The following is a 24428-nucleotide window of genomic DNA, read 5'->3' on the forward strand; positions in this document are numbered from 1 at the left end:
GTGAGCTTGATAACGAGAGAGTGTGACCTACTCGTGTTGGAAACCCTAAATGTTTGGAAGTTGAATGCAGTGATTTTTTTTACTGCGCTGAGTTGTCATTGCTGCACACGGGCTTTCTCTAGCTGCGTGGGGGCTGCTCTAGTTGCCGTGCACACGCTTCTCATTGCAGTGGCTTCTCTTGTTGCGGAGGAGGGGCTCTAGGGCACACAGCTTCAGTCACTGTGGCGCAAGTGCCCAGGGGCTCCGAGGCACGTGGGATCATCCCCGACCAGGGATCGAACCAGTGTCCCCTGCATTGGCAGTTGAGTTCATAACCACTGGACCACCAGGGAAGCCCGAGTGAGATGTTTCTTAAGACATGTCCTTGTGCTGGGCATCAGACCAGGGGCTGGAGACCTGGGGGACGTCAGGAAAGAGGAGCTCCCTGATGTCCTGTCCACCTTGAGGGTTTCCTATTCCCGGGGTTCCTGTAACGAGCAGCTCAATTCAGAGACCCCAGAATTGCTTTTTCCAACCTAGGAGTGTCCCATCAGTCTCATGGCAGGTTTTACTTCATGAACAGGGAAACGACACTGTAACGTTCTTTTGTTTTTGTGGTGGTTATAAACTGATTCATAGCTCCACGTGAAGAATTTTTTCCCAAAGAACTTATTTTTCTTGCTTTTGAAAAAATCAACATAGTTGTGTAAAATAGTAAAATAAAGCAGGTGCATATTAAAACTAGCACGTAATAAAGCCAAAACTCTCAAACAGCCCACAGTTTCAGGGTGAGCCACACGCAGAAATGCATGGAGGCCACACGGTGCGGGGAAGCACCTTTTAGCGCCTGATGTCTTCATCTGTCCATCAGTACCAGGCCGACCACTTAATGTATTTTCCACGTCATCACTTTTGAGAGTGAAAGGGGCGTGGAGCTGCCCCAGACAGAGCCAGAGAACCCAGAGCCGACCTGGCCAACTGGGGGTGCAGTCACCCTGTCTTGAGCTATTCTGGGTTTTTCAGGTTTTGGGGGTTTTTTCCCCCCTTTTTGGTTTTCTTTTTGATTGTGGAAAAGCCAGCTTATTGCCTTCCACAGCTGTTCCCTCTTAAAAACCAGTCCGTTTTCAAGATGTTTGACATCAGGAAGCATGTGAGCATGGACAAGCCCGAGTCCATCAGCAGGCACTGTAGCCATAACCCTCATTCAGAGAGAAGGGGGATTTTATCTGAAACACAGAACCCCATACCAGCTGTGTGACTCTGACATCAGACCAGGAAAGCGCAAAGCAATTAAAAATAATTAATGATTTCTGAATATCAGCCTTCTCCATGCAGTTTTAATCTAGTCCTCATTTAAATTGGAAGATGGACATTTAATTATCAGTATTATGAAATTCATGATTTATATATTTCATCCAACTGGATAAAATTTCTGCCACCGGCTCTTCATCTTATTATGAAAAGAAAAAGAATCTGTGTGTTTTACAATGTGATCCTTTAGAAACTCGTCTATAGCATACCAAACAATTACGAATGTGTTTTCCTTTCATTTTTAGTGATTGCGTTATTTCTGTCTTTCAATTAGGAGAAGAAAATCTCTCCAGGAAAGTCAGAAACAAACTTGATACTTTAATGCCAGGTGGGAAAACGACCAAAAGACTAAAACAATCGGGCATGTGAGAAATGAGAAATGCCCTTCTCTTTTGTGTGAGGTGTTCTGACCGACAGCCATCCACATGCCACGTTTATGCTGCAGAGTTTGCATGTGTTTTGTGTGGGTGTCACATGTGTGGGTGAGTGCCAGCCTGCAGGTGGGTTCACAACCTCAAAGCTGGGGAAGGGCTGCTAGCTTCCAGCAGGAGCCCCAGAGTAAATGTTAGTCACCCTCTGCATTCACAGTTACCTCTGTGGCCTGTGAATTAATGGACATGTTCTTGCGGCTTCTGTGGCCTTGAACTTCAGACCTCCCCCCCACCCCCCCGCCCACCTCTTTTCATGTATCCTCCACTGAGGATTTCAGACTCACCTAGGACTGCTCAGAGCGGTGGGGGGTGAGCTGGAGGGAGGGGAGGCAGGGAACCAAGGGAGGAACGTGGGTTTGACGGGCCCCAGATGATAGCATATGGGGAAGATTCCTCAGTGGAGTGAAAAAATATATATATTTATAATAATGGTGCTCGAATCAAGAGGGAAATAAGTCATTTTAAAGGCATATAAATTTTTATCATCCCCTCTAACAGCCATGGCGTCCCTTGTCTATCCATCTCTTCCTGCCCTGACAACAAAACCGAGCACAAAGGAAATGAGGAGAAGAGCAGGCAGAACCAAGCGGGCGCGGGTGGGGACTTGCTTGAGTAGTAGATCTGTACATCCTGATGCAAAGGTGCGGGTGACAGGTGGCCAGGTTTGCTCTGTACACAACCATGTGTGTGCTGTCAGGCGCTCACACGCCGCCTTGTTGCGATTGATGAATTGCCTGCTTTCTTGATTAAACCTTCCGTCACTTAAGAAACAAAAAGCCTGTGTTTAGATGGCAGAGTGGGACACGTCAAAAAAATCTGTCTCCTTTACCTTTGTGCAGATGTTGGGCACAGACTGTAACATGTATTATTAAAATGAATGTGGCATTTACTGTGCATTATTCCTTTCCTGGGAGAAAGGACTGTAAATTATATGCTAATAATAAGCTTTAACCCTTTCGAAATGCAAAAGATTTAAGAGTGCAAATATTCATGTAGGCCCGGCTAATTGGACGTGCCTTCATACACCCAGCCGTGGTTGCCGTGTCACCGGAGTTAATGAACAGCGTGTGCGGGCAGACACGCAGGGCGCTTGGGGAGCTCTCGCTTCCTGGAGGGGCTCCGCTCTGCAGGCGCCTCTGCTAGGATTTTGCAGAGAGAGACCCCGAAACCCCTGGGCTGGGCTCTGGGTCACCCTTCTGACAGATGAGGGCCAGAGCCTTGTCCAGTTCCCCCGGCCCATCTTCTGGACCCGAGCGTCAGGCGTGGTCCTCTGTGCTCTGTGTCCCTGACTCTGGGGCCAGCTGGGCTCGGGCCTGGCAGGTACCTTTTTGGTACTCAAACTTCCTTGACCTGGCTTATCAGTCCCCAGTCCAGTTGCCCAGGTGGCAGACTGACATCCCCAAAGCACACCTCGTCAGATCACGTTCACACCAGCCCCAGCCCACTGCCGACTGCATTCATGCGTACCTCACTTGCCCAGAGTGGGGGCTGTCGATGGCCAGTCTCTCCCTGTGCGGTATCTCTTCCTCCAGGCCCCCCAGCCCAGGTAGCTCCCGGTGTCCTCTCTCCATTGTGTCTTTCTGTGCACCTGTCCCTGCCGGTCCTGTGGCCTGATGGCCCCAGCGTCTCCTCTTCTGACCCATCCTTGAAGGCCTGCTTCCACACTGCCTCTGCCACGAGGCTTGTCTCATTCCCTCCCAGTTGGGGTGCTGGTTTCCTCCCCCTCGGTTTTGTGTTGGAGCCATTTCACCTGTGAGCACGCTCAGACAGCAGAGGCTGTGTTTAGAAGAGAGGACGGAGGCTGTCTTCACTCCTTTTTGAGTCATTGAGGATGTTATTAAAGGCAGAGAGAGAAGAACGACTGTTCACTTCTCTTTTCATTCAGCAGACAGCGCTGCCGTGTGCCAGGCCCCGTGTTCCCACTTCCAGGGCAGTGGGAAGGTTCAGCATGTGACTGACGGGGCATTTGGGGTCAGAAGCGCATGCAGCCATCGCACAGAGCCGCCGTGAATGGCCACACAGGTTGTGTGCTGAACAACCCACACGCATGGTTCCCAGTAGAGCTATGCAAGGGCCCTGTGTTACGTGACCCTGGGCAAGTCACTCGATGCTAGTTAGTCACCCCTCCCCGGTGGCTCAGATGGTAAAGGATCTGCCCACAATGCGGGAGACCTGGGTTCGAGCTCTAGGTCAGGAAGCTTCCCCTGGAGAAGGGAATGGCAGCCCACTGCAGTATTCTTGCCTGGAGAATCCCCATGGACAGAGAAGCCTGACAGTTACAGTCCATGGGGTCGCAAAGAGCCAGACATGACTGAGTGACTAACACTTTCACTTTCGAGATAATGCAGTAACCGCCTGTTGCCTTCCCAGTTGTTATGAGGGTCCAGGACGTGTGAGAGTATTTCATAAATCGGGAAGCGCCTCCCCTGCCGGAGCCCAGAGGTTTGTTGAGAATTATCACCCAGGGCACACCTTCTCAGTCCCGCGCTCCGTTGTATGATTTTGTGCATAAGATTTCTTCTCAGCAGTCGGCGTGCTCTGAGTGCTCAGGGAAGACATCTTCCTGGGGCCGGAGAAACTTGCAGTAAAGGCTCTGGCACAGCTCCGCTGGGCACCACCCAGAAAGGAGACGTCCTGTCACGCGTTGTCACTTAGACATGGGCTGTTTTGCGTGGCCAGCGGCCCACAAGCCCTTTCTTGGGAAAGTGACGGGATGCTGGTGTGGGGGCAGGAAGGGAAGACGCCTCTTGGCAGAGTGAGCCGGCAACCTCCATAAAATCTTGCAACGTGCCTTTGGTTTTTCAGAGGAAAAGTGCTTGCAGCAGGGGGTTGGGTGTGCTGCTTTCGTCTCCAGGTTTTCATTTCTGCTTTTCCTGTGCTCCCCCGGCAGGAGAAAGTTAAGACTTTTTCCAGTTTCGTCATGGTGAAAAATAAAAATATAATGAGGTGACAGATACTTGAGTGTTCTTAAAAGATGGCCACCCCCTGCTGTGCCTTCATTCTTCATATTTTTCTTTCACGTGTGGCAGAGAGTAGGCGGCGTTGGTTTAATGGGCCACGTCCCCCTCCCTCTTAAATCCTTGAGTGAGGCAGCTGAGAGGTGGTGGGAAGATTCTGGGCAGGAGCCAGAAGGGTAGGTGCAGCGAAGTTTCTGCCACGGACCTGCCCAGTGACGTCAGGCACAGCACCAAGCCTTTCTGGACCTGATGCCCCCGTCTCTCGACATCAGTAATTGCAATCCTGTTAATCATTCAATTGTAGCAATAGTTCAGCTCATGTTTTTTGGAAGCATCCTCTGTGTCTGCCATTGTCTGGCATCTAGGGGAGCAGTGATAACACCTCCAGGGGCTAGGGCCATGTGGGAAGGAGCTTGTGTGGTTTTCACATTGGGATACCCGAGACGTTACCACCAAATGCAAACTTACTGCCTCCACACTTCAGAGAAATGCCATCCAAACGCTGTCTTGACCATAAAGGTCCCACACGTGGACAGAGAAAAACCATCTCTCTGACACCTTTCTCTCTGCATGTGTATCTTCTTTGTGTAGTTTTTAAGCAGAAATATGTCTCCATTTCCCATCATAGTTCGCTTCCTGGCAGGCAGCGTGACTGTGGTCCTTTTTGAAGGCCTAGCCAGAGAAAGGGCTACCCAGGTGGCGCTAGTGGTAAAGAACCCTCCCACCCAAGCAGGAAAATGCAAGAGACCCAGGTTCCATCCATGGGTCAGGAAGATCCCCTGGAGAAGGAAATAGCAACCCACTCCAGTATTCTCGCCTGGAGAATCCCATGGATAGAGGAGCCTGCGGTCCATAGGGTCGCCAAGAGTCAGACACGACTGAAGCGACTTAGCACGCAGCCAGAGAAATGCTGAAAACAAATAGAAGACACTCAATCTCAGCACTTCATCTGCTCTTAGCACTTCTTCAGAGGTTTTCTCTGGGGTGAGTGAAGTCATCGGGGTTACCAAACACTCCTGCCTAGGAGCAGCTTGTATCAAACTAGCCTTTTGTTTCTCTTTATACCTGTGTCTCTGTCTTGCAGTAACAGACTATCAGCTGAGAGGGAAAAAATGATATAATTAAGGTAAGTTCTTTAAACACATTTCAGGAGCTGAAGTTGTTTTTGCTTTTATTAAAATGGATCACTTTAATTTATTTTAATAAATCTAACCTTCCTCTAGACTTACCATGTACAAAACTCTGTAGTAAGCCCTTTCCATGCATTTTATTATTTAATCCCAGCAAATCCTTATCAATAACCTTATAGAAAACCTCTCAGGGTTTGTACTGTTACTGCTGTGATCTCTGTTTTACAGACAGAGCTGCCAGTGTTGCTGAGTCCCTATGTTCAAGCCTTGTTCAAAGCCTTGGAGAATGAATACCTGTAATAATAATGAAAATGAAAATGCAACCCACTCGGTCGTGTCTGACTGAGTACAGTCCATGGAATTCTACAGGCCAGAATACTGGAGTGGGTAGCCTTTCCCTTCTCCAAGGGACCTTCCCAACCCAGGGATTAAAGCCAGGTCTCCTGCATTGCAGGCAGATTCTATACATTAATATGACAATAATAATAATAAATATTGTGCAGGTGGAGAAACTGAGGTTTGAGAGTGATTTACCCATAGTTAGCAGTGCTAGTCAGCAGAAGGGCTGACATTCAAGCCCAACCAGCCCCTCAGCTCCCTGCCACTACCCTGGGGACAACTCCTCCTAGCTGGGGACCCTGTCCCTCCCTGTGTCAAGCGATGCTGGAAGGACACACACACACTAGAGTGGCTCACATGAGGACTCATCGGCTTATTAGGTCTCAGTGTAGTTTAACCTCAGGTGGCCCCTGGACCATCGTCTCTGGGACCTCGTCAGAGTGAGGCCTTCGTGCTTGACTGAAGATGCCCTTCCCCACCCCCGCACCCTCAGGGCACCTCCAGGGGGAAGTGTGGGTCCTGCTGGGCAGAACAGTGCAGAGCTGAGCACACAGCCCCTCTCGTAAAGCTGAGTGACCTTAGGTAAGGTCCTTAGTCAGACCTTAGGTCCGACTCTTTGCGACCCCATAGACTGCAACCTACCAGGCTCCTCCGCCCATGGGATTCTCCAGGCAAGAGTACTGGAGTGGGGTGCCATAAACTACACTGAGACCTAATAAACCTTCACCTTCACCTTTCTGGGCCTCAGTTTCCTCATCTGTCAAATGGGAACAGTGGTGGTTTGCAGTGAGGATTGGAACTGAGCCTGGAACATAGGAGGTGCTGCGGGGGTGTCCTTATGATTGTAATTATCCCACAGCTCCTCCCTCCGCCCCATCTCAGATCCTTTCCAGACCAGCAAGGGCAATACTCCGGATGCTTCAAGAAACCTCTCCGCCATTAGCAGGCAAGGCTGCCGCTGGTACTGCTGTTGGAAACCTCTGTCTGGGGTTGTGGGGAGCTCTGGGCACCTGGGTGTCCCCTTGCCATGGTCTTCTCTCAGCCCTGAGGTGACAGTGGCCAGCCCAGACACACCTTCTCACGTCTTGGGACTGAACTGTAGGCGTCTCCCCCCACTCCAGCTCTCTGCACACAGCAGGGCTCCTACGTGAACTGACAGTCACCGTAGTGCCACCTGCTCTGAAGCTTCACCCTCTAGGTTGGGCTTCCTAAAGTGCCAGCCTCTACCGAGGTGACCGAGCTGTTCCAGACCCTGTGCGACTCTGTGCTCCTGGTCCCAGGTCCCCTCCTGCCGGCTCCGCTGCCTGAGTTCTGCTGCTGCCTGTGTATCCCCGCTTCCAGGCTCCAGCCTGGCTGACCTACCTCAGTAGCCCTCGGGGATCAGTTGCCAAGTGGGCATCTGTAGACTCCTGATGACTTAGTAATGATGGGGGAGTTGGTAGAACTCGGGGAGCGGCTGGACAGGATCCCATGATGAGACGGGAAGTTTTCTCTGTCCCCCACACAGGATGTCAGGATGGGTGCATTTAACTGCTGGCCTCAGGACCAAAGAGCTCTGATCCGTTCTGTAGCAACAAAGCCGCCTTTCCCGTGGACAGAATACGTGCATCCATCCGTTGTGCGTTTGGCGTCCGTGTCCTGAGTACCCAGTACTTTTTTTCCCCATCTGTTTATAAATGGCCAGTGACGGTCTTAACCTGTTTATGTTTAAAGAACAGACTTCATTGCTCCAGCCTAGAGTTGGGATGGGGTGTATTTATCACATGTCCTAGAGAACGCGGGGCCCTCAGTCCTCAGATTTGTCTTTCGATTGTCTCCGAGACAATGAGTGATGCAGAGCTCTCAGCCAAGGTTGAGATCCTTTGTTAGCGCGCGGTTTCTCACTCCTGGCTTGTTTTATAGCGAGAACGATCTGATGATCCACCGGCGAGGCGACATCCATAATTTTGAATGAGAGAGCAAAGCTTGCCTCGTCGGCCCTAAGCATCGCTCCTGGTGACACGCTTAGAAGTACTTAATCGCTTGCTACCTGGAGGCAATAAACGCACCCATCTTTCTGTTCATTGCCTCCTGTGTTTACCTTAAATATGCCCTGGGCTAACAGAATGCCACTGACACTCCTGTCAGAGGATCCCTTGGCTTGTGAATTACACAGCTGCCTCTCACCCTTTTTCCGGCCAAAGATGGTTGGGCCTCCCGTAGGCCCAGCGTGGGCACCTTCTGTGGCCAGAAGCCTCTTGGCTGTTGATGCTGCTTGTAAACTTTGCCGTCTGATTGGTTTTCCCAGTTCTGAGAAGGGTGACCTGTTCTTGGTTGTAATGTCTCGTTCTATGCTCAGTTCTCCGCTGGAGTCCACGGTCTGTCCCGGGAGGTTAGGACCACAGGTCTCACACCCAGGCAGCCCAGCCTTCGGGAGGTGCTGAGATCCTCACTGTTGGACTGATTCTTGAGACCCACCCTTTGTATCCACCCTCCCCGGCTGCACGACTTTGGACAGTTTACGTAACCCTTCAGTCATTTCCTCTTCTAAAACTTGGGGATTAGGGATAATGTATGTGAAGTGCCTTGTACTGAGCGGGCCCCCCAGAAATGGTAGCTCACATGACTGTCATAGACCCTGGCATTCCAGGGAGCATGGGTCTTATTTCCCACTGAAGTAGGACCCCAGCCCCACCCCACCTAAAATGCAGTCAGGAGTGGGGCTTAGGTCCACTAAGGCAGGGCCGGATGGGGACTCACAGGTTGGAGCCTGCCCAGGTCCGGGTAACCCTCCACCCTCGTTCAGAAATCTATAATTGCTTGAGATGCAAGTTTGTTAGTGGGTGAAACAGTTTTGAAGAGAACGTCTCAGCGTTTAAATCAGCCTCCGATTTCCCTTTTCCCTTCTCCTTGAATCAGCTCTGGACTGAGAAATGAGCATTACCTGTTCTCAGCGCTCGAAACATTTGACTCCTTTCTTCTTTGTCCTTTGGCTCTTTTTTTTCCTGCCCCTCCCATCCCAGGACCCTTGCCCCAGAGTCCTTACAGACCTGTGAGCCGAGGCTAGGTCTCAGGATACGTCGAGAGTCCCACCACCCACCGGGCACATCCTGAAGGCTCTCTCATGCTCCAGAGCGGCCACCGGGCCAGTGGGGCTCCAAGGCCTGTGCCAAAGGCCTGTGCCAAAGGCTGGCTTGGCAGCCACGGGACACACTGTCCACTGAAGACCATCTTTCTTGGGGTTTGGGAGAGTAGTTTAAGCAACTTTCTGAGACATTCCCATCTTAAGAAAGGATGCCAGACTATCTGTCGATGCTGAGGGATTGCTCCTTTCTTCAGACTACCTTTTTAAAAAAGATATTGTACCTTTTATTTGGATTTAATGAGGGCAGACATTTTAATCAGAGGTTAGTCATTTATTTTTGCAAACTATTGTTTTGATTCATCATTTATGCAGATAATTAAATGGTTCAGTTGGCACAGTGTGTCTACTTTATTAAAACAGGTAATTTTGGGGGGAAAAAAGAGAGAGATGCTGTTTTTTGGATCACTGCACAAGAATTGCTTTTATCTTCATCTCTGTGCATAGTTTCTGGTTGTGTTGCCAGAAGGCTCTCTCACCTTCAAGTGTTTGGTGTCCTCTCTGGTCTGGGGGGTGCTTGCCCTGGGATGATTGGGGTGTAAGCCGTTATACCCTTTGAACTGGGAGATGAAGAAATCCTGTGCTGTTACCTTTCGGAAAGTCTCCAAGGTTTTAATTGGATTGGGGGAGAAGAGCCTACAAGTTATGAACTTTGCAGAGCAGCAGTTCTTATGCTAAAAACAGATTAATTGTAGCCCTCGCAGGGGGTGGAGTTTAAAAGTCAATTACTACTTGTCCTATTATAATTTATACACCTAGGATTTGAAAAAGTCTGTCACTTGGTGCAAAAATGAAAAGGTTACGTGTACTAGTGTGAGTATTGCCGTGACTTTTCATTTGTAAATGCTTTAGCTACACGCATCTGTATGTATGCAGCTTGTAGGTGCAGAGCTCCAATATTATTGCAGCTTAGAGCAGGGTTTCTCAGGAAGAGTAACCTTTAAGATTTCAGTCTTTAAATCCATAATGGCTTGAAACTTAGTCCTTTGTCTGGCAGTTCACTCCATTTGTAGGCACCCTGGCAGCCCTAGCTAGGGCCCTGGGGACACTCCCGGGTCACAAACCAGTAAGAGATGGCCCTTTAGGGGTCAATTTTTTAAAAACAACAAATTGCTTGCGAGGTTTGCTCTCCTTGATTTTTCCACGTTTGCATCCTGAATCAGTTCATTCACTCATTAAAAGGATTTATTTTAGGCAGACCAATTAAAACTTTGGAAGCTAATATTTTGCTGAGCAGCGCGCAGACCTCAGGAAGCACAATTTATAACAGGGCTTCCGCCCTTTTCCACCAAGAGCTGTCTGATGGCGCTGTGATCCCCCGCGCTCAGAGCATAGAACGTCGGTCCTTCGCGGGTGGGTGGCTCCTGGCCTCCATTGTTTCCTGGGGAACCCGCAAGTCTGAGAAGCCCAGCCCAGCCCGGGAGTGGCTCGCAGGATTTGTTTGCTTGCACAAACCCCACAGTTTAATATTTTTTAATAGGAAGCTGCTGTGTAGTTTGGATATTTAAACAGTTATTAACCGAATGACAATTAACAGATTGCATAGACAGATTTTCTTTTGAAAACCTCTGAAATTGAGTACAGTTTGCAAAACTATCACGGCCTAGTAATGACAATGAATTTTGATTTCCCGGAACTGATATTAGACTCCTTATTAAACTATGTGCATCTGCTTTTAATTTACTCCAAATAATTGGAAAATGCAATGAAGCTTTCCAATTAAAGCACGGCTTTATGCTGTTTAATAATACCCCCATAATATTATAGCTTATGAAGTGACAGGTGAGTTGGTGTATGAATAAAACATAAAGGCAGCAATAAGGGACAGAAAACCGGAGACAGTTGTGGGGATTTTAAATGCTGGATGTAATTTGCATATATTAATCTCTTCTTTTCAGCCTTATCAGGCGTTCTTCAGTATTTGAAGTTAAAATAGCGTTGACAGGCGGGAGTACGCTTAGTTTTTTCAAGGATTTATTACTTGTATAATTTCTGATCTTTAATAAGCAGATATGACTGATCCTCATAGTTCTATAGAAATCGGTTAATTGTTCCAGATGGCGTGTACTGATTATGCAAAATTACTTTTCACACCATTTTTTTTGTGATGGAGTTTGGAGTAAAATTAAATTTTTTATAGCCTTCTTATCATGCTGTTTTACAGTGGTTTTTCCACAGAAGTTGAATTTAATCTACTATATTACATTGACCAGCACAGTTATTCTAATGTAGCATTTTGTGATTTGACAAAGAATAATAGAACATATTGCTCATTGTTCATTACTGTATCCCTAATAAAAAGGAGCTCCTGTGTATAGAACATAGCTGTTATTTATGAAGAATGCCTAATTCATGCAGTTAAAAATGCAAAATTGTACTATGCAGTAGTTCCTTGTAGGGAGAGAGTATCTGAGAAAAGCAAATGGAAATAGGCTTGTTGCTACAGATTTTACATGCTAGAAGAGGGGTCTTCTTTTAATGACCAGAGAGTTTAAATTGTGCTACTTCTTCTTCTGTGAGTGGGGGAAAGAAAAAGCTAGATAATCTCATTGTATTGATATTAAGAGAGGTGTCACCGGTTGACTTGTCTTGATTTACATAATCCCAGAAGCCTTTCGTAACTGAATAGCGTTTATAAAAGGTGGTTATACTTTGGTATAAAGTATCAAAAAAAAATAAATAAATAAAGCCTAAAAAGCCTCAAAGATAATTAGTCTCTAACGTTTTCCAAAGCGTCAGTTTTTGCAAAGCATCTTGTGCTGGTGTCAAATCCAAGTCCAGGCTGTGCATTTTACCAGGTGACATTAATCTAAGCTTATCCTTGTCCAGGTTCTCGGATAACATTCTCTCTACAGTTCAGCTGGTAGCGGGAGACGACTCAGCAGGCGCATCCCAAAATGGGATTGTAGGCCTGTCACCGTGATGCAGGGAGAGATCCAGTTTCTTTCCTTTGGGAGAACTCCTCCCAAAAGCAGAGGGAAGGAGACAGGTTTTTCTGTTGCATGAGAAGAATCCTGTTTGGGTGTGTAGTATTTTAAATACAGTGCAGAAAGAAGTAACGCATTTCTGTGTATATAATCTAAACTTTGACTTGTTTTCAAGGGACCACTGTGTGTAAGAAACCTTATCGGGATTTTTATAGACTTGGGATGTACATTTCTGTTTCAGGTAGAGTCAAATCCCTTGTGCAGAGAGACTCACAGATCTTTCTGTGGCCCAGCTGCTCCATCCAGGTAGTTCATTGAGTTCTGTGCGTCATCACCCCTTGCCCATAGCCGTCTTCCCACAGGCCTTGAGAATGCTTCCTTGTTTGAACAGACTTGAGGTGGATTTGGATCTGTTTAAAAGGTTCAATTCCTTTAGCCCTGGGGGAATCACACGTCTTTTTTAAAAAATATATTTTTCTGCTAGCAACACTGATTGCTATTCACAATGCTCCATCCCCCCTTCCCCACCAATCCTCGAGTAGAAGCAGGACTTCATTGATGCCTCTCTGGCAGGTTCGAGGGGACCAGACAAACAGGTTGCAGACTTCAGAGGTCGTCTGTCCAGCTGTGTCTGCTGAGGGTGGGACTTGGGATGCAGGGCAGGGGTGCTCTCGGGGTGTGAGCTCTCCAGAGGGCCCAGGGGAACAGATTCAGTTAGATGCCCACGTTACCATTGCCAGTACAGTATTGTGTAGATTGTACTGTTTTCTAGTCTTCAAAATATTTTCAGTTAAGTTCTACTTTGTATCTAGTCTGGTCTTGAAAGAAGTTAAGTAGGAAGGTAAATATATTTGGCTGCCTGCAGTACGGAATGACTAATTAGACCAAATATAAAGAAATGTAATTCAGAGCCCAGAGCACTTTCAGTAACCTGTACTAACTGAATTCTGTATTCTCTTTACCTCCAGAGTACTTAAAAGACCTGAAACCTTTCACCTGCTCTCTTTTGTAAACTCAAGATATATTTTTGTGAAAATGAAAATTATATGAAAAAGAGCATGCATAAATCAGACATGATTAAAAATATTTGTTCTAATGCAGTAATAATGTGGTAGTAATGCTTTCATCAGTATAGCTTAAGGCTACATTAAGTGGACAGACTTTATATGGATTCTCTAATTTTAATCTTCAAAATGCTATCTAATGTCTCATTAAGACTTGCATATAATGTATCTTAAGTACAGTCATTAAATATAGTTTAGGGAGATTTATGTTCAGATATTGCTTAAAGATGTTTTAATAGGCCCATTTACTCTGATGATATTAATGAGCTCTTAATACAGACTAAGCTTCTAAAACTAGTTGTAAAGACTCCAGCCTGAACACAACAACTTGGGATTAAAGCCCGGTTTGCACGAGAGCCTGCAGGCTTGCCCCACTGACACGCAGGGTCAGGGCCACCCCTCTGCAGAGCCTTGAGCTTTGGAAAAAGAGTCTCCCTTGCCTTGGTCTGGCTGCTGACCCAGACGACTCCTTCCTTCTGCCAGCGCTGAGTACAGTCCCAAATTGTGCGCTGGACACGTGCTAATCTGGCCAAATCGCCCGTCTCCAAGGTCACCTGAGCGGCGTTGATGCCCTTGGCGGTATCGCTGGGGCACAGGAGGGTTAAAGGGGCTTTGCTGTGCTTCTCCCATAAGCATCTGCCAGGTAAGGTGTGCGCAGTCTGGCGACATCATGTGAACAGCTTCGACCTGCCATAAGCAACCTGTAAAAGGTCGCACGGGTGTGTTTTCATCACAGACATTCGTGGTGACTGAAATACATGTATTAAAGTGTCCTGCAAATTCAGAATTGGAAAGAAAAGCCCAGCCCACCAGGAGTCTCTATGTGTCCACTCTTGTGTATAGTCACCCCACCCCACCCTACCCGACCCCCTGCTACCAGGCCCCACTTTTAAACATATTGAAAAAAATAAAACTCCATGTTGGTGTTTCCTTTTCTTTCAGAAAAATACTGAAAAGCATTTTTTGTTTGTTTGTTTCAATTATTTTAGGGGAGGGAAAAAAAAAAGAACCTATGAATTCAGAGACTTTTCTAATTACTAAATTGGTTTGTTATAAAAAGATAATAGCAAATTTCTTCTTTTCGTAATTGGACATCTCTTCCCTGTAGGCTGATGCGTGCACAGCCCGTGCATGCACAATAAGTTGTGCTTTTGAAAAGCCATAACTAGCTAATAACAGCTACAGTGTCATCAGAGAGTAATGGTGTGCTGATTAGCATAATTAATGACAAATGGTGGTGCGGAATTGGTGGATTGGTTTAGCGGATGATGAATGCGGGCGAGGCCTGGGCTGGGGCCTGCCAACTAGGCCTCGCTGGCTGTCAGCCCTTCTGTTCTCGCCGAGGCAGCCCTCATTAGTCACGATGGGAGGTGCCAGTTCGTATTCTGTTTGGAGCACAGAAAACTTAATAATCCAAGCGAATGTGGCTTCCCCTCTCTCCTGTGTATTTACTCACAAAACTCTATCCTCGCTCGTTCCCACTATGGGCTGACCCATGAGGACACAGCTCCTTCGAGAGGCTGCCGTGATCCTAGAAGGGGGAACAAAAGGTGGTGCTATAGAGACACATGCGTGTGGCCTGGTCCTCCCCTGACCACAGATGAATTACTCCCCTTCGGAGGACTTCTGCTTGTGACTCTGTTTATCTGGGTCTTTATAAGGGGAAAAGAAATGAACTCAGTAAGCTATACATTCCGTCCTGAAATAAGACTAGCACATTTATCTTTGGCTTGATTAATCAGACCTAATTTGCATTCTCAAATGAGACTGATAAAAATGGATTTACCTTGTAACCTTTAGAGGGGGGGAAAAGTATTTCTCTGCAAGATTTCCAGGGCTCTCTTTCCTTAACTGATAAGAAGCAACTCCTTGATCAATAAAGATGAAAATCCTTAATTTGCATTAGTGAATGAGACTAATTATTATATAGTTAATTAGCATCTGGAAATGAGGATTATCTTAATTACAAAGCACAATTTCCCTAATAGCTACAAAACTGTAAGTTTGATCCGTGTGGAAATTGGTAACTATTATTATGTAATTAGTGATAACATTAATAGTACAGAGTATTTAGACATCATTTGCATATGCAAATGTAATTTACCTGAGCCAAACAAGTGGAGCATTAATGATTAAAGCATGATAGAGCTGAGTGAAAGTTCTAGATAGCTGAATAGTATCCATTATGCAGAGCATCTAAATAATTGTCGTAGAGTAGATAAGGACCTTTTATATTTAGATGGTCAGAATGGTTTTTGTTTTAAGAAGGATTAGGACCAGAAAGATTAAACACAAGGCTTCACTGCTTAGGGAAGTAGCTGGCCACATAGTCATCTCCTCAACTCTGCTTTCCCCATGCTTCCCAATGTGCCTTGAACCTTAGATGTTCTTTCCCTGTATATCTTAACATTTCTGGATATTGGCTTTGTCTTTCAGTTGATGCGTACTCCTAAAGCAGTTTTACACACACATGAGCGTGGTGAACTGTGAAGTTGATGGTGCGGCATACAGTTCTTAGGGGAGTCTTCAGAGGTCTCTGAATTTTATCTGTGTGGCCGCAGTCTCCCCGGTTCAGAGCTGCTGCTTTGTCTGCATCTCCTCTGGTGCCCAGCCGCTCCCTCTTTCAGGCTGTAGCAGTGTTTGCCAGAAGATGGGTGTGTGCCCGTGAGGGAGTGTGAGATGTGGGTGGCCGTTAAGATGTTTTTATTTCAACTCTAATAGCATATCAGCGGACAGTATTGTTGAGAATAAGATTAAAGCAGGCGCAGTCAACCAACAACCCCCCAAACCACCATAGCTTCCCATACCACCATTCGGTATGCCACTCAAGTTCCAATCTGGGGAGTGCAGGTCGATGGGGTTCCTACTTCATATGTCATCTCTTCCTGGGACCTGGGCTGAAGGAGCAGCTCCCATCTTCCGAGACATGCTGTTCTTGGAGCAGAGGGCAAGGGTAGAAGACCTGGAAGAGACACCCAGTGGCTCTGAAGCCTCTGCTCTGACATCAGAAGCCTTTGGACAAGGCATCCAGACCAGTCAGGTCCAGTTGCGGGGTGCCTGCTCTTCCCCAGGAAACCCTGACCTCCCACCTTTCACAGGGAAGTAGGATCATACGCCCAGGAATGGTGACTTTGTGGGGTTTAAAAAAAGTAGTTCAGAAAAAAAAATTTTTAATGAAATAACATTTAATTTTAAAAAATTTTAAGTGAGTTTTCAGATGTAAAGGAAAATATAAAGTCAGTAATTATACATGGAAGAAAACAAGCGAATCTGAGACACGGGATAGTTTCCTGACATGTGAGAAACGTTGGCCTGGAGTGTCTGTTGCTTATCTTCAGCTTGGCAGGAGCTTAAATTCTCCTGGGAAGGCTGGGGAGTCACTCAGGGATTTGCACAGCTGTTCCAGTGTGGTGGAAATAGCACTGCTCTCTGGGATTTAAGGCTCATTTTGACCGCTTCCAAACCTGAGAAAGCGGCTTCCTTTGCCTGGGTTTCACTTTTCCCAGCTGCAGAATGAGGCTTTGGGGCCAGGTGGTCCCTGTTGCTGCTCAGCCCTCCCACTACCCCTTTGGAGCACCTGTTGAGAGCCTGCTCCTCTCAGGGGCTAGAACAGAGGTGCTCCAGAAAGTTCTGCCTCAGGGCTGATGGGACTCAGCGGTTCCTGTAAGAACCTAAAAAGCAGTTTGTTGCTAGCCAGAACAATTTATGATAGCTGTTCTGGTATCCATGTCTGATTTTTTTTTTTTTTTAATCAAAAACAGATACAAACTTTTCTGATTTATAAAAGTAGAAAAATGGGAAAATATATAAGCGCATACAGAAGAAGATAAAGATCATTCATAAGCCCATTATCCAGAGAAACAATTATTTTAAGGTATACACCATGTATTTGTTCTTGATTATTAGTTACTAAGTGTGTCTGACTCTTTGCTACCCTGTGGACTGTAGCCTGCCAGGCTCTGCTGTCCGTGGGATTTCCCAGGCAAGAATACTGGAGTGGGTTGCCATTTCTTTCTCCAGGGCCTCTTCCCAACCCAGGGATCAAACCCAAGTCTCCTGCCTTGGCAGGCAGATTCTTTACCACTGAGCTACCAGGGAAGCCCCTATACACCATATATATTTATATATAAAAGTATATTTCTACCTAATTGTCCATTATGGGGTATTTTGGTTAGATTTATTGAGGTATAATTTACATACAGTAAAATTCATCCTTAAGTTTATCGTGTATTTCTTAAAATTATAATGTGTACAGTTACTGAATTTTGACAAATACCAAATCACATGATAAATGTCATGTATCTACCACCAGAAGTAAGCTAGGGAATTTCCGCATTACCGCCCGAGTTCTCTTGTTCCTGTTTCCGGTCGTGGCGTGCACCACCCGCCAGTCCCTGGCAGTCACCCATGTGCTTCACGTACAATCATGGAATCGTACAGTACTGTGGTTTCATGTGTCACCTGGTGTAATGTTTTTGAGATTCGTCCACGTTGTTGAATGTATCAGCAGCTCCTCTTTATTCCTGAGAATGTCCACTCCTTTTGACTCGTCATCTCCAGAGTCTTCCTCGGGGCTCGTTGAACAGATGCACAACTTCCCTCCTGAATCCAATGCACGTTTTCCGACCAGTCCTCAGTGGCTGGATACTTCCGTCATCTTTGCTTCTCAGAGTAGTACTTTGGTGAGCGTTCCTTTAGACAAATCTTTGTTCCTTAGGGCACGTATGCATTTTTAAACATTTCGATGTGTAATGGCAGATTGCCCACCAAAACGGTGGAATCCCTCTACAAGTCCATGTCAGACAAAGAGGCTTTCTTGCCCTGAAACCTTACTAACTGGCTGCTGTCTCCCAAACTCCTTATCAGTCTGAAAGTTGGGTTAGTGAGGGGCGGTTCCCTCCAGCCCTTTCCTGGGCCAGCCATCCCTCTTTTCTGTTGAAGTCCAGTTTTTGCTTATTGAGCTGCAGCATCTCCTTAAGGAACAAAGTCTTTTTTTGACTCTCACCTTACTACTGCCTTTTTTCAGTTTGTGATTTAACCTTTAATTCTCCTTTTCCTTTTTTTGTTGTGCTTTTGCCATCACATTTTTGAAACGCCTTTTCCATCTTATCATATATTCTGGTACCTTCCTTTTTTTTAACATTTAAATCTAAATTTCTTCTAGAAATTGTTCTGATATATGGTATAAGGATCTAATTATGTTGTCCTAAAATTATTTGCCTTTGTCCCAGCTCTACTACCCTGAGTCAGGAAGATCCCCTGGAGAAGGGAATGGCTACCCACTCCAGTATACTTGCCTGGAGAATCCCAAGGACAGAGGAGCCTGGCAGGTACAGCGCATAGGTTCACAAAAATTTGGACATAACTGAGTGACTAACATTTAACAGCACTACTTATTAAATCTTTTTTTTACCAACTCATTTGAAAACAATCTTACATTAACTTCCTATTATCTACTATGATAGATTTTGTGGCTTATATCCTGTTTCATTGGCCTGGATGCATATTCTAATGAGTAGATCACACCACTAAGTATTATTCATGTGTATGTTTTGATATCTTATCTTATTATTCTTTGTAGTTGATTTTAAGAATGTTTCTGGTAATTCTAGCTCAATTTTTTATCCAGTTGAAATTTGGAATCACTTTACAGTCCAATGAAAATACTTTCAAGGTTTTAATTAAGAAAATATAAAAATTACAACTTAATGTTGGGAGAATGATCATCTTTAAAGTACTTGATCGTTCCCTCTAGAAATGTAACATGAGTCTCCATCCATTCAAATGTTCCTTTATATCACACAGTCAAGTATTATAGTTTTTTTCCTGATGATTTAATTCCTAGGTTTTATATTTGTTGTTATTATTGCTTTGCCCATGATGTTTTAACTGAGGATTGCTTATATGTATTTTAAAAACTACTGTTGGTTACCTTTTTTAGATTTTTTTTTCCTTTTTAAAATGTATTTATTTATTTTGGCTGTGCTGGTCTCCATTGCTGCTAGTGGGCTTTCTTGAGTTTCAATGGGCAGGGGCTGCTCTCTGTTGTGGTTTACGCGCTCTAGAGCGTGGGCTCCGTCATCATAGCGCACAGGTTTAGTGCTTTTTGGCATGTGGGACCTGCCCAAATCAGGGATCGAACCCGAGCCCGGGTCCCCAGCATGGGCATGCAGATTCCTAACCAGTTACAGGACCATCAGGGAAGTCCCTACTATTGGCTTTTGAATATTCATCTTGTGACTGGCCCCCTCTCTGTTTGCTTGTTATTTCCAGTAGTTTCCAATCCATCACCTGGGTTTTCTCGGTAGACAGCACTGCCATCTGCAGATATGATTTTGTCTCTTTGATAACATTGAGACCACATTTCTTTTTCTTGCTTTGTATTATTGGCCAGAACATCAAGAACAGCAAATGATAATGGCAGTAGCTTGCATTCTTATTTGGTTCCAGCCTCAGAGAAGATGTTTCTAGTGTCCTGCAGTCAAGGCTAAGGTAGGCTAGTAATTTAGGAGAGAGAGTTTGATTATGCTAAGGGAATACTTCTTCCCTTTCTATATTCCTGGGTTGTTTGTTTTTTTTTTTTAATTCAGACACTAATTTCAATTTCTTATGAAAATAACTTCAGAAACTATCAATGTATTATTATATTCATTCTCACTTAATTTATTGATATGAATCATTTTGATGATTATCATTTAGAAAATTATCACTGTATTTATTTCATACTAAATCTTATTTTAGTATGGTGCATTATTTATGGTACTAGATTTGAGCTGCTGTTATTTAAGTTAGAATTTTGGTATATTTTGTATATGTGAAGTTGGATTTAATGCTTATTAAGATATTGTTTTTGTGTGACCTAAAAATTGTTTTTTTTTTCAAATATAAGTATATTTTAATTTCTTTTCTTAGGGGGAAAGAAAATGAAAAAAAAATCCCTGTAAAAACTAAATGGACTTGGAAGCATTTGGGGGAGCTAAGGGTGCTTTGGGGAAAAGGACACAATTTCAGTTTCTTTCACAAATGATAGATTTTTTTTTAATTTTATCATTTACATTTTCTTTGGGAAAAATCAGTGCTTTTCACATAAGTGTTAAAGTTTAGTAGTACAAAATTGTGCTTAAGAGTTTATTTTGATTTTAAAAGTAGTATACCCGTGGTCATATATATCACTATTGGGCTTTTTTTTTTTTTTTTTCCCTTTTTTCTTAGTTATCCTTACTAAGGGCTTGTTTTATTTATCTTTCAAGCAGCCAGTTTTTTATTTTTTTTATAAAGGCATTAGGCTTTTGCGTTACCTTTCATTGTTTACTTTTATTTTTATTAGTTCCTTTTACTACTTTCTTTTGGCTCATTCTGGGATTTTTGTAGCTTCTTGGGTTGGACCATCACCTTATTTGTTTTCAATTCTTAATGATTTTCAGTGAAAAGTGTTCAAAGCTATATAAATATTCTTGTGTGTTACTTTGATGGCAGTCTCATATGTAGTACTCATATTTATAAATACATAATAATTTTAGTTTCATTGCCTCTTTGACTCAAGTGGTTAGAAAACTTTTTTTTCTGAGTGATTGGATTTTGTTGAATTAGTTTCTAATTTTATCGCATGGTGTTCAGAGAATGTGACCTCTGTAATTTTTTTCATGTAATTGGATCTTTCTCTGTCTTCTAGCACATGATCAGTTTTAGTAAATGTTCTGTTGACACTTGAGCTGTGTTTTCTTTCTGTGAGGCACAGTATCTCACACACACTCTACCATTCTTTGATCAACTAGGAGGAATGGGTCCATATCCACGTGCACATATACATTTGTTCATCATATTTGACCCAAGATGGTAACCCTCATTGTTTTTTACATTTCTTCTTGTGTCATTATCATTTTAATCATTGGTTTTGTTTGTTTCAACATAATGTTATTCGGGCCACGAAGGTTTACGATTGTGTGTTTTGTTGTTGTTCAGTCACTAAGTCGCGTCCGACTCTCTGCGACCCCATGGACTGCAGCACGCCAGGCTTCCCTGTCCTTCACCATTGCTCAGAGTTTGCTCAAACTCTTGTCCATTGAACCAGTGATGCCATCCAACCATCTCATCCTATCTCACCCCCTTCTCCTCTTGCCCTCAGTCTTTCCCAGCATCAGGGTCTTTTCCAGTGAGTACACTCTCTACATCAGGTGGCTAAAGTATTGGAGCTTCAGCTTCAGCATCAGTCCTTCCAATGAATATTCAGGGTTGATTTCCTTTAGAATTGACTGGTTGTATCTCCTGGCAATCCAAGGGATTCTCAAGAGTCTTCTCCAGCACCACAGTTTGAAACCATCAATTCTTTGGCACTTAGCCTTCTTTATGGTCCAACTCTCACATCTGCACATGACTATTGGAAAAACCATAGCTTTAACTATACAGACCTTTGTTGGCAGAGATGCCTCTGCTTTTTAATATGCTAAGTTTGTCATAACTTTTCTTCCAAGGAGCAAGTGTCTTTTAATTTCATGGCTACAGTCACGATCTGCAGTGATTTTGGAGCCCAAGAAAATGAAATCTGTCACTGTGTCCATTGTTTCCCCACCTATTTTCCATGAAGGTGATGGGACCAGATTCCATGATCTTTGTCTTTTGAATGTTCAGTTTTAAGCCAGCTTTTTCACTCCCCCCTTTCACCTTCATCAGAGGCTTTTTAGTTCCTCTTCACTTTCTGCCCTTAATGTTGTATCATCTGCATATCTGAGGTTGTTGGTATTTCTGCTGGCACTCTTGATTCCAGCTTGTGCTTCATCCAGCCCCGCATTTCATATGATGTGTGTTTTACCTTTCATCAAAATAAAATTCCACCTTTTTGTTCCATTTGTGTTTGGGGCCTCAAGTTCTATAATGTTCTTGTCCCATGTTGGCTCTCAAGTGATTTGCAGGGGCCCTGTAGCTGTGGGTCACCCCTCCCTGTGCTCTGGCTGAGTGAGGCTTCTCAGGGTGCTGCCCACACAGGCCTTGCTTGGGGCTTCCTCCTGCCCCAGAGAGCCTTCCTGTCCCCTCCACATCTTCACCAGCCCCGTCCTGCACTCCAGCCGCAGTTGTTCCCAGAGACCATTCATCCTTGGTGATCCCTGTTGCCCTCTGGTTCCTTCTGCAAGTGCATCCAGCCCGCCTTTGTACCTGTATGTGAGCACAGTCTCTCAACTGCCCTTCACATGCATGCCAGCTGCCTTGCATAGGCTTGGCCCACTCCCTGAGGACAGGAGCTCTGTTCTGTGAGTCTCCCAACCCTGGCACGTGGTACCCAGTCCATCCCTGCTCAGTCTGTCTTTGCCACATAGTTCCCTTGTTACCACAGGGGCTGATTGCTGCTACTGGACTGTTTTGTTCTTAGAGTGCATCATGAAACACCAGCTATTTCACCTTTCAGAAATTACGCCGAGGCCCTTGCTCTGAAACTTTAATCACTGGCAGTGCTGCACATAAGCCATGCACATTCCATTCCAATACTTCAGTGACACATGCACAAGAACACTAGGCAGGGGGCATAGGGGGGAGCAGTGGCTTTGGAAACCCCCGCCGTCTAGTATCTTACAGCCGCTCTCACTTGGACTCACAAGGCTCCCCGCACCCATGTCAGACTCAGGCCATGAGTATTCACAAGGCCATATGCTCGTTCAACAAGCAGTTACTCAGAAACTCCTGGCCGGGGTAGGGGGCGGGCGGTGACATTCAGCGTGGGGGCCAGGCATGGTTGATGACACGTACAGTGCCTGGCAGAGCCTGGGGCCAGTGGGTGGGTGCTCAGAGTGTGGCCACCCACACAGACATTGCTGTAACCCGGTTCCAGAAATGTTCAGATCAGACTGTGGGTGCATTAGCTTGTGGGGATGTCACTGAAGAAGGCCCATAGTGCCACATCCACAGAGCGAGCCTGGTGGGCGGGAACAGCCCCAGAGAGCACAGTCCTGCTCCCTCAGTTCATGAGGCTGACAGACTTAAGCCATGAGTATTCATGAGGCCGTGTGCTCATTCAACAAGCAGTTACTCAGAAACCCCTGGCTGGGGCGGGGGTTGGGGGGGGCGCATCCAGCCTGGGGGCCAGGTGTGGTTGATGAGAGCACGGCCTCCCTGGCTTCCTGTCACTAGCGTGGTTTCAGATGAGACTAGATGTGCCCAGGTGCCTCCTCGCTAAGGCTTATCTCCACAGGAAGGCAGAGACTCACCCTTCATGGCTAAGAGTAAGGACGGCCTGTAATTGGGGCAGATTTAGGCACTTGCTACCTTTCCTGCCCAGAGACCCCAGAAATTCCTGAACCTGGAAGGGCTGACCTAGGCCCAGGAAACCCTGAGCCCTGTGGGCAGCTGTACCCAGGCTGAGATGGCTGCTGTATCATCATTCATACTGAGAAGGGTCTGCCTTGTTCTCCCCAGACCAGCCTTCCCACAGAGGAGCGTGTGGCATGCTTCTGCTTGGTTTTAGGAATAATAATGTGCATTGAGTGGAATTGCTTTCACCACAGGGATTTATTAAACTGTTTTTCCCATTTTATACATGAGGAACAGAGGTTCAGAGAGGTTAGCCGGTTTTCCCCAAGGTCACACAGTAAACCATGACCACGCACCTGGGTGTGTCCATGGCGCCTTCCACGGAATTCTGTCACGGCTTTTGACCATCTCCTCTTGGTTTCAAGTTTCTTTTTTGTTTCCTGGACGGGATGCTCCATGGGGAAGTGCTTGGCCTCGTCAGTCTTTGTACCCTCAGCGTCCTGATGTGTACAGCGACTGAGTTGACCGTGAAGGCTCTGTGGTCAAGTTAATATCCCCCCACTCCAGCGCCACAGCACAGCAGGGGCAGAGCGGCACGGGCAGGGCGGTCACCAGGTGACGAGCACTGCGGTAACCCGCCTCGTGCAGCGCCAGGACCCCAACCCTCCCTGGGAAGGAAGGCCTGGCTTCCAGGGAGCGGCTGGGGAAATTCCATCTCCTCTCATTAGGCAGCGTAACTGATGGCCTGCTGAGCTTGCAGTTCTGTCCAGGGACTGGTGGGCCCTCCCGTGGGCTCCCAGAGCAGCCTGGGAAGCCGGCCCCGTCGGGGTAGCACAGATGGCAAGCCCAAACGACAAAGTAAACTCCAATATGTCTTAGAGACATTGTCAGCCTGCAGTTTATTTGTCATGTCACAGCGGCCTCGTGGAG

The 24428-nt window shown here is 45.8% G+C and overlaps 1 protein-coding gene across 11 annotated transcripts in view; it reads left to right on the forward strand.

Moving 5' to 3' along the window:
* Positions 1 to 24428, forward strand: part of MVB12B (multivesicular body subunit 12B) — a 194289-nt gene that overhangs the window by 115295 nt on the left and 54566 nt on the right. The window contains exons 8-9 of one of the 11 annotated variants that reach the window (XR_008700588.1): positions 18491 to 18589; positions 19654 to 19751. The exons of 4 other annotated variants lie outside the window; for them this stretch is intronic. Coding sequence is in view for 6 of the 7 variants with exons in the window: in XM_055541165.1 (XP_055397140.1) it covers positions 1565 to 1618; positions 2220 to 2467 (302 nt within the window). In the remaining variant the exon portion in view is untranslated. 6 more of the 11 variants (XM_055541165.1, XM_055541175.1, XM_055541170.1 and 3 more) reach the window with 6 other exon arrangements.

Source organism: Bubalus kerabau, chromosome 11, assembly GCF_029407905.1.
Source record: "Bubalus kerabau isolate K-KA32 ecotype Philippines breed swamp buffalo chromosome 11, PCC_UOA_SB_1v2, whole genome shotgun sequence".
In the NCBI taxonomy this organism is placed as follows: Eukaryota; Metazoa; Chordata; class Mammalia; order Artiodactyla; family Bovidae; genus Bubalus; species Bubalus kerabau.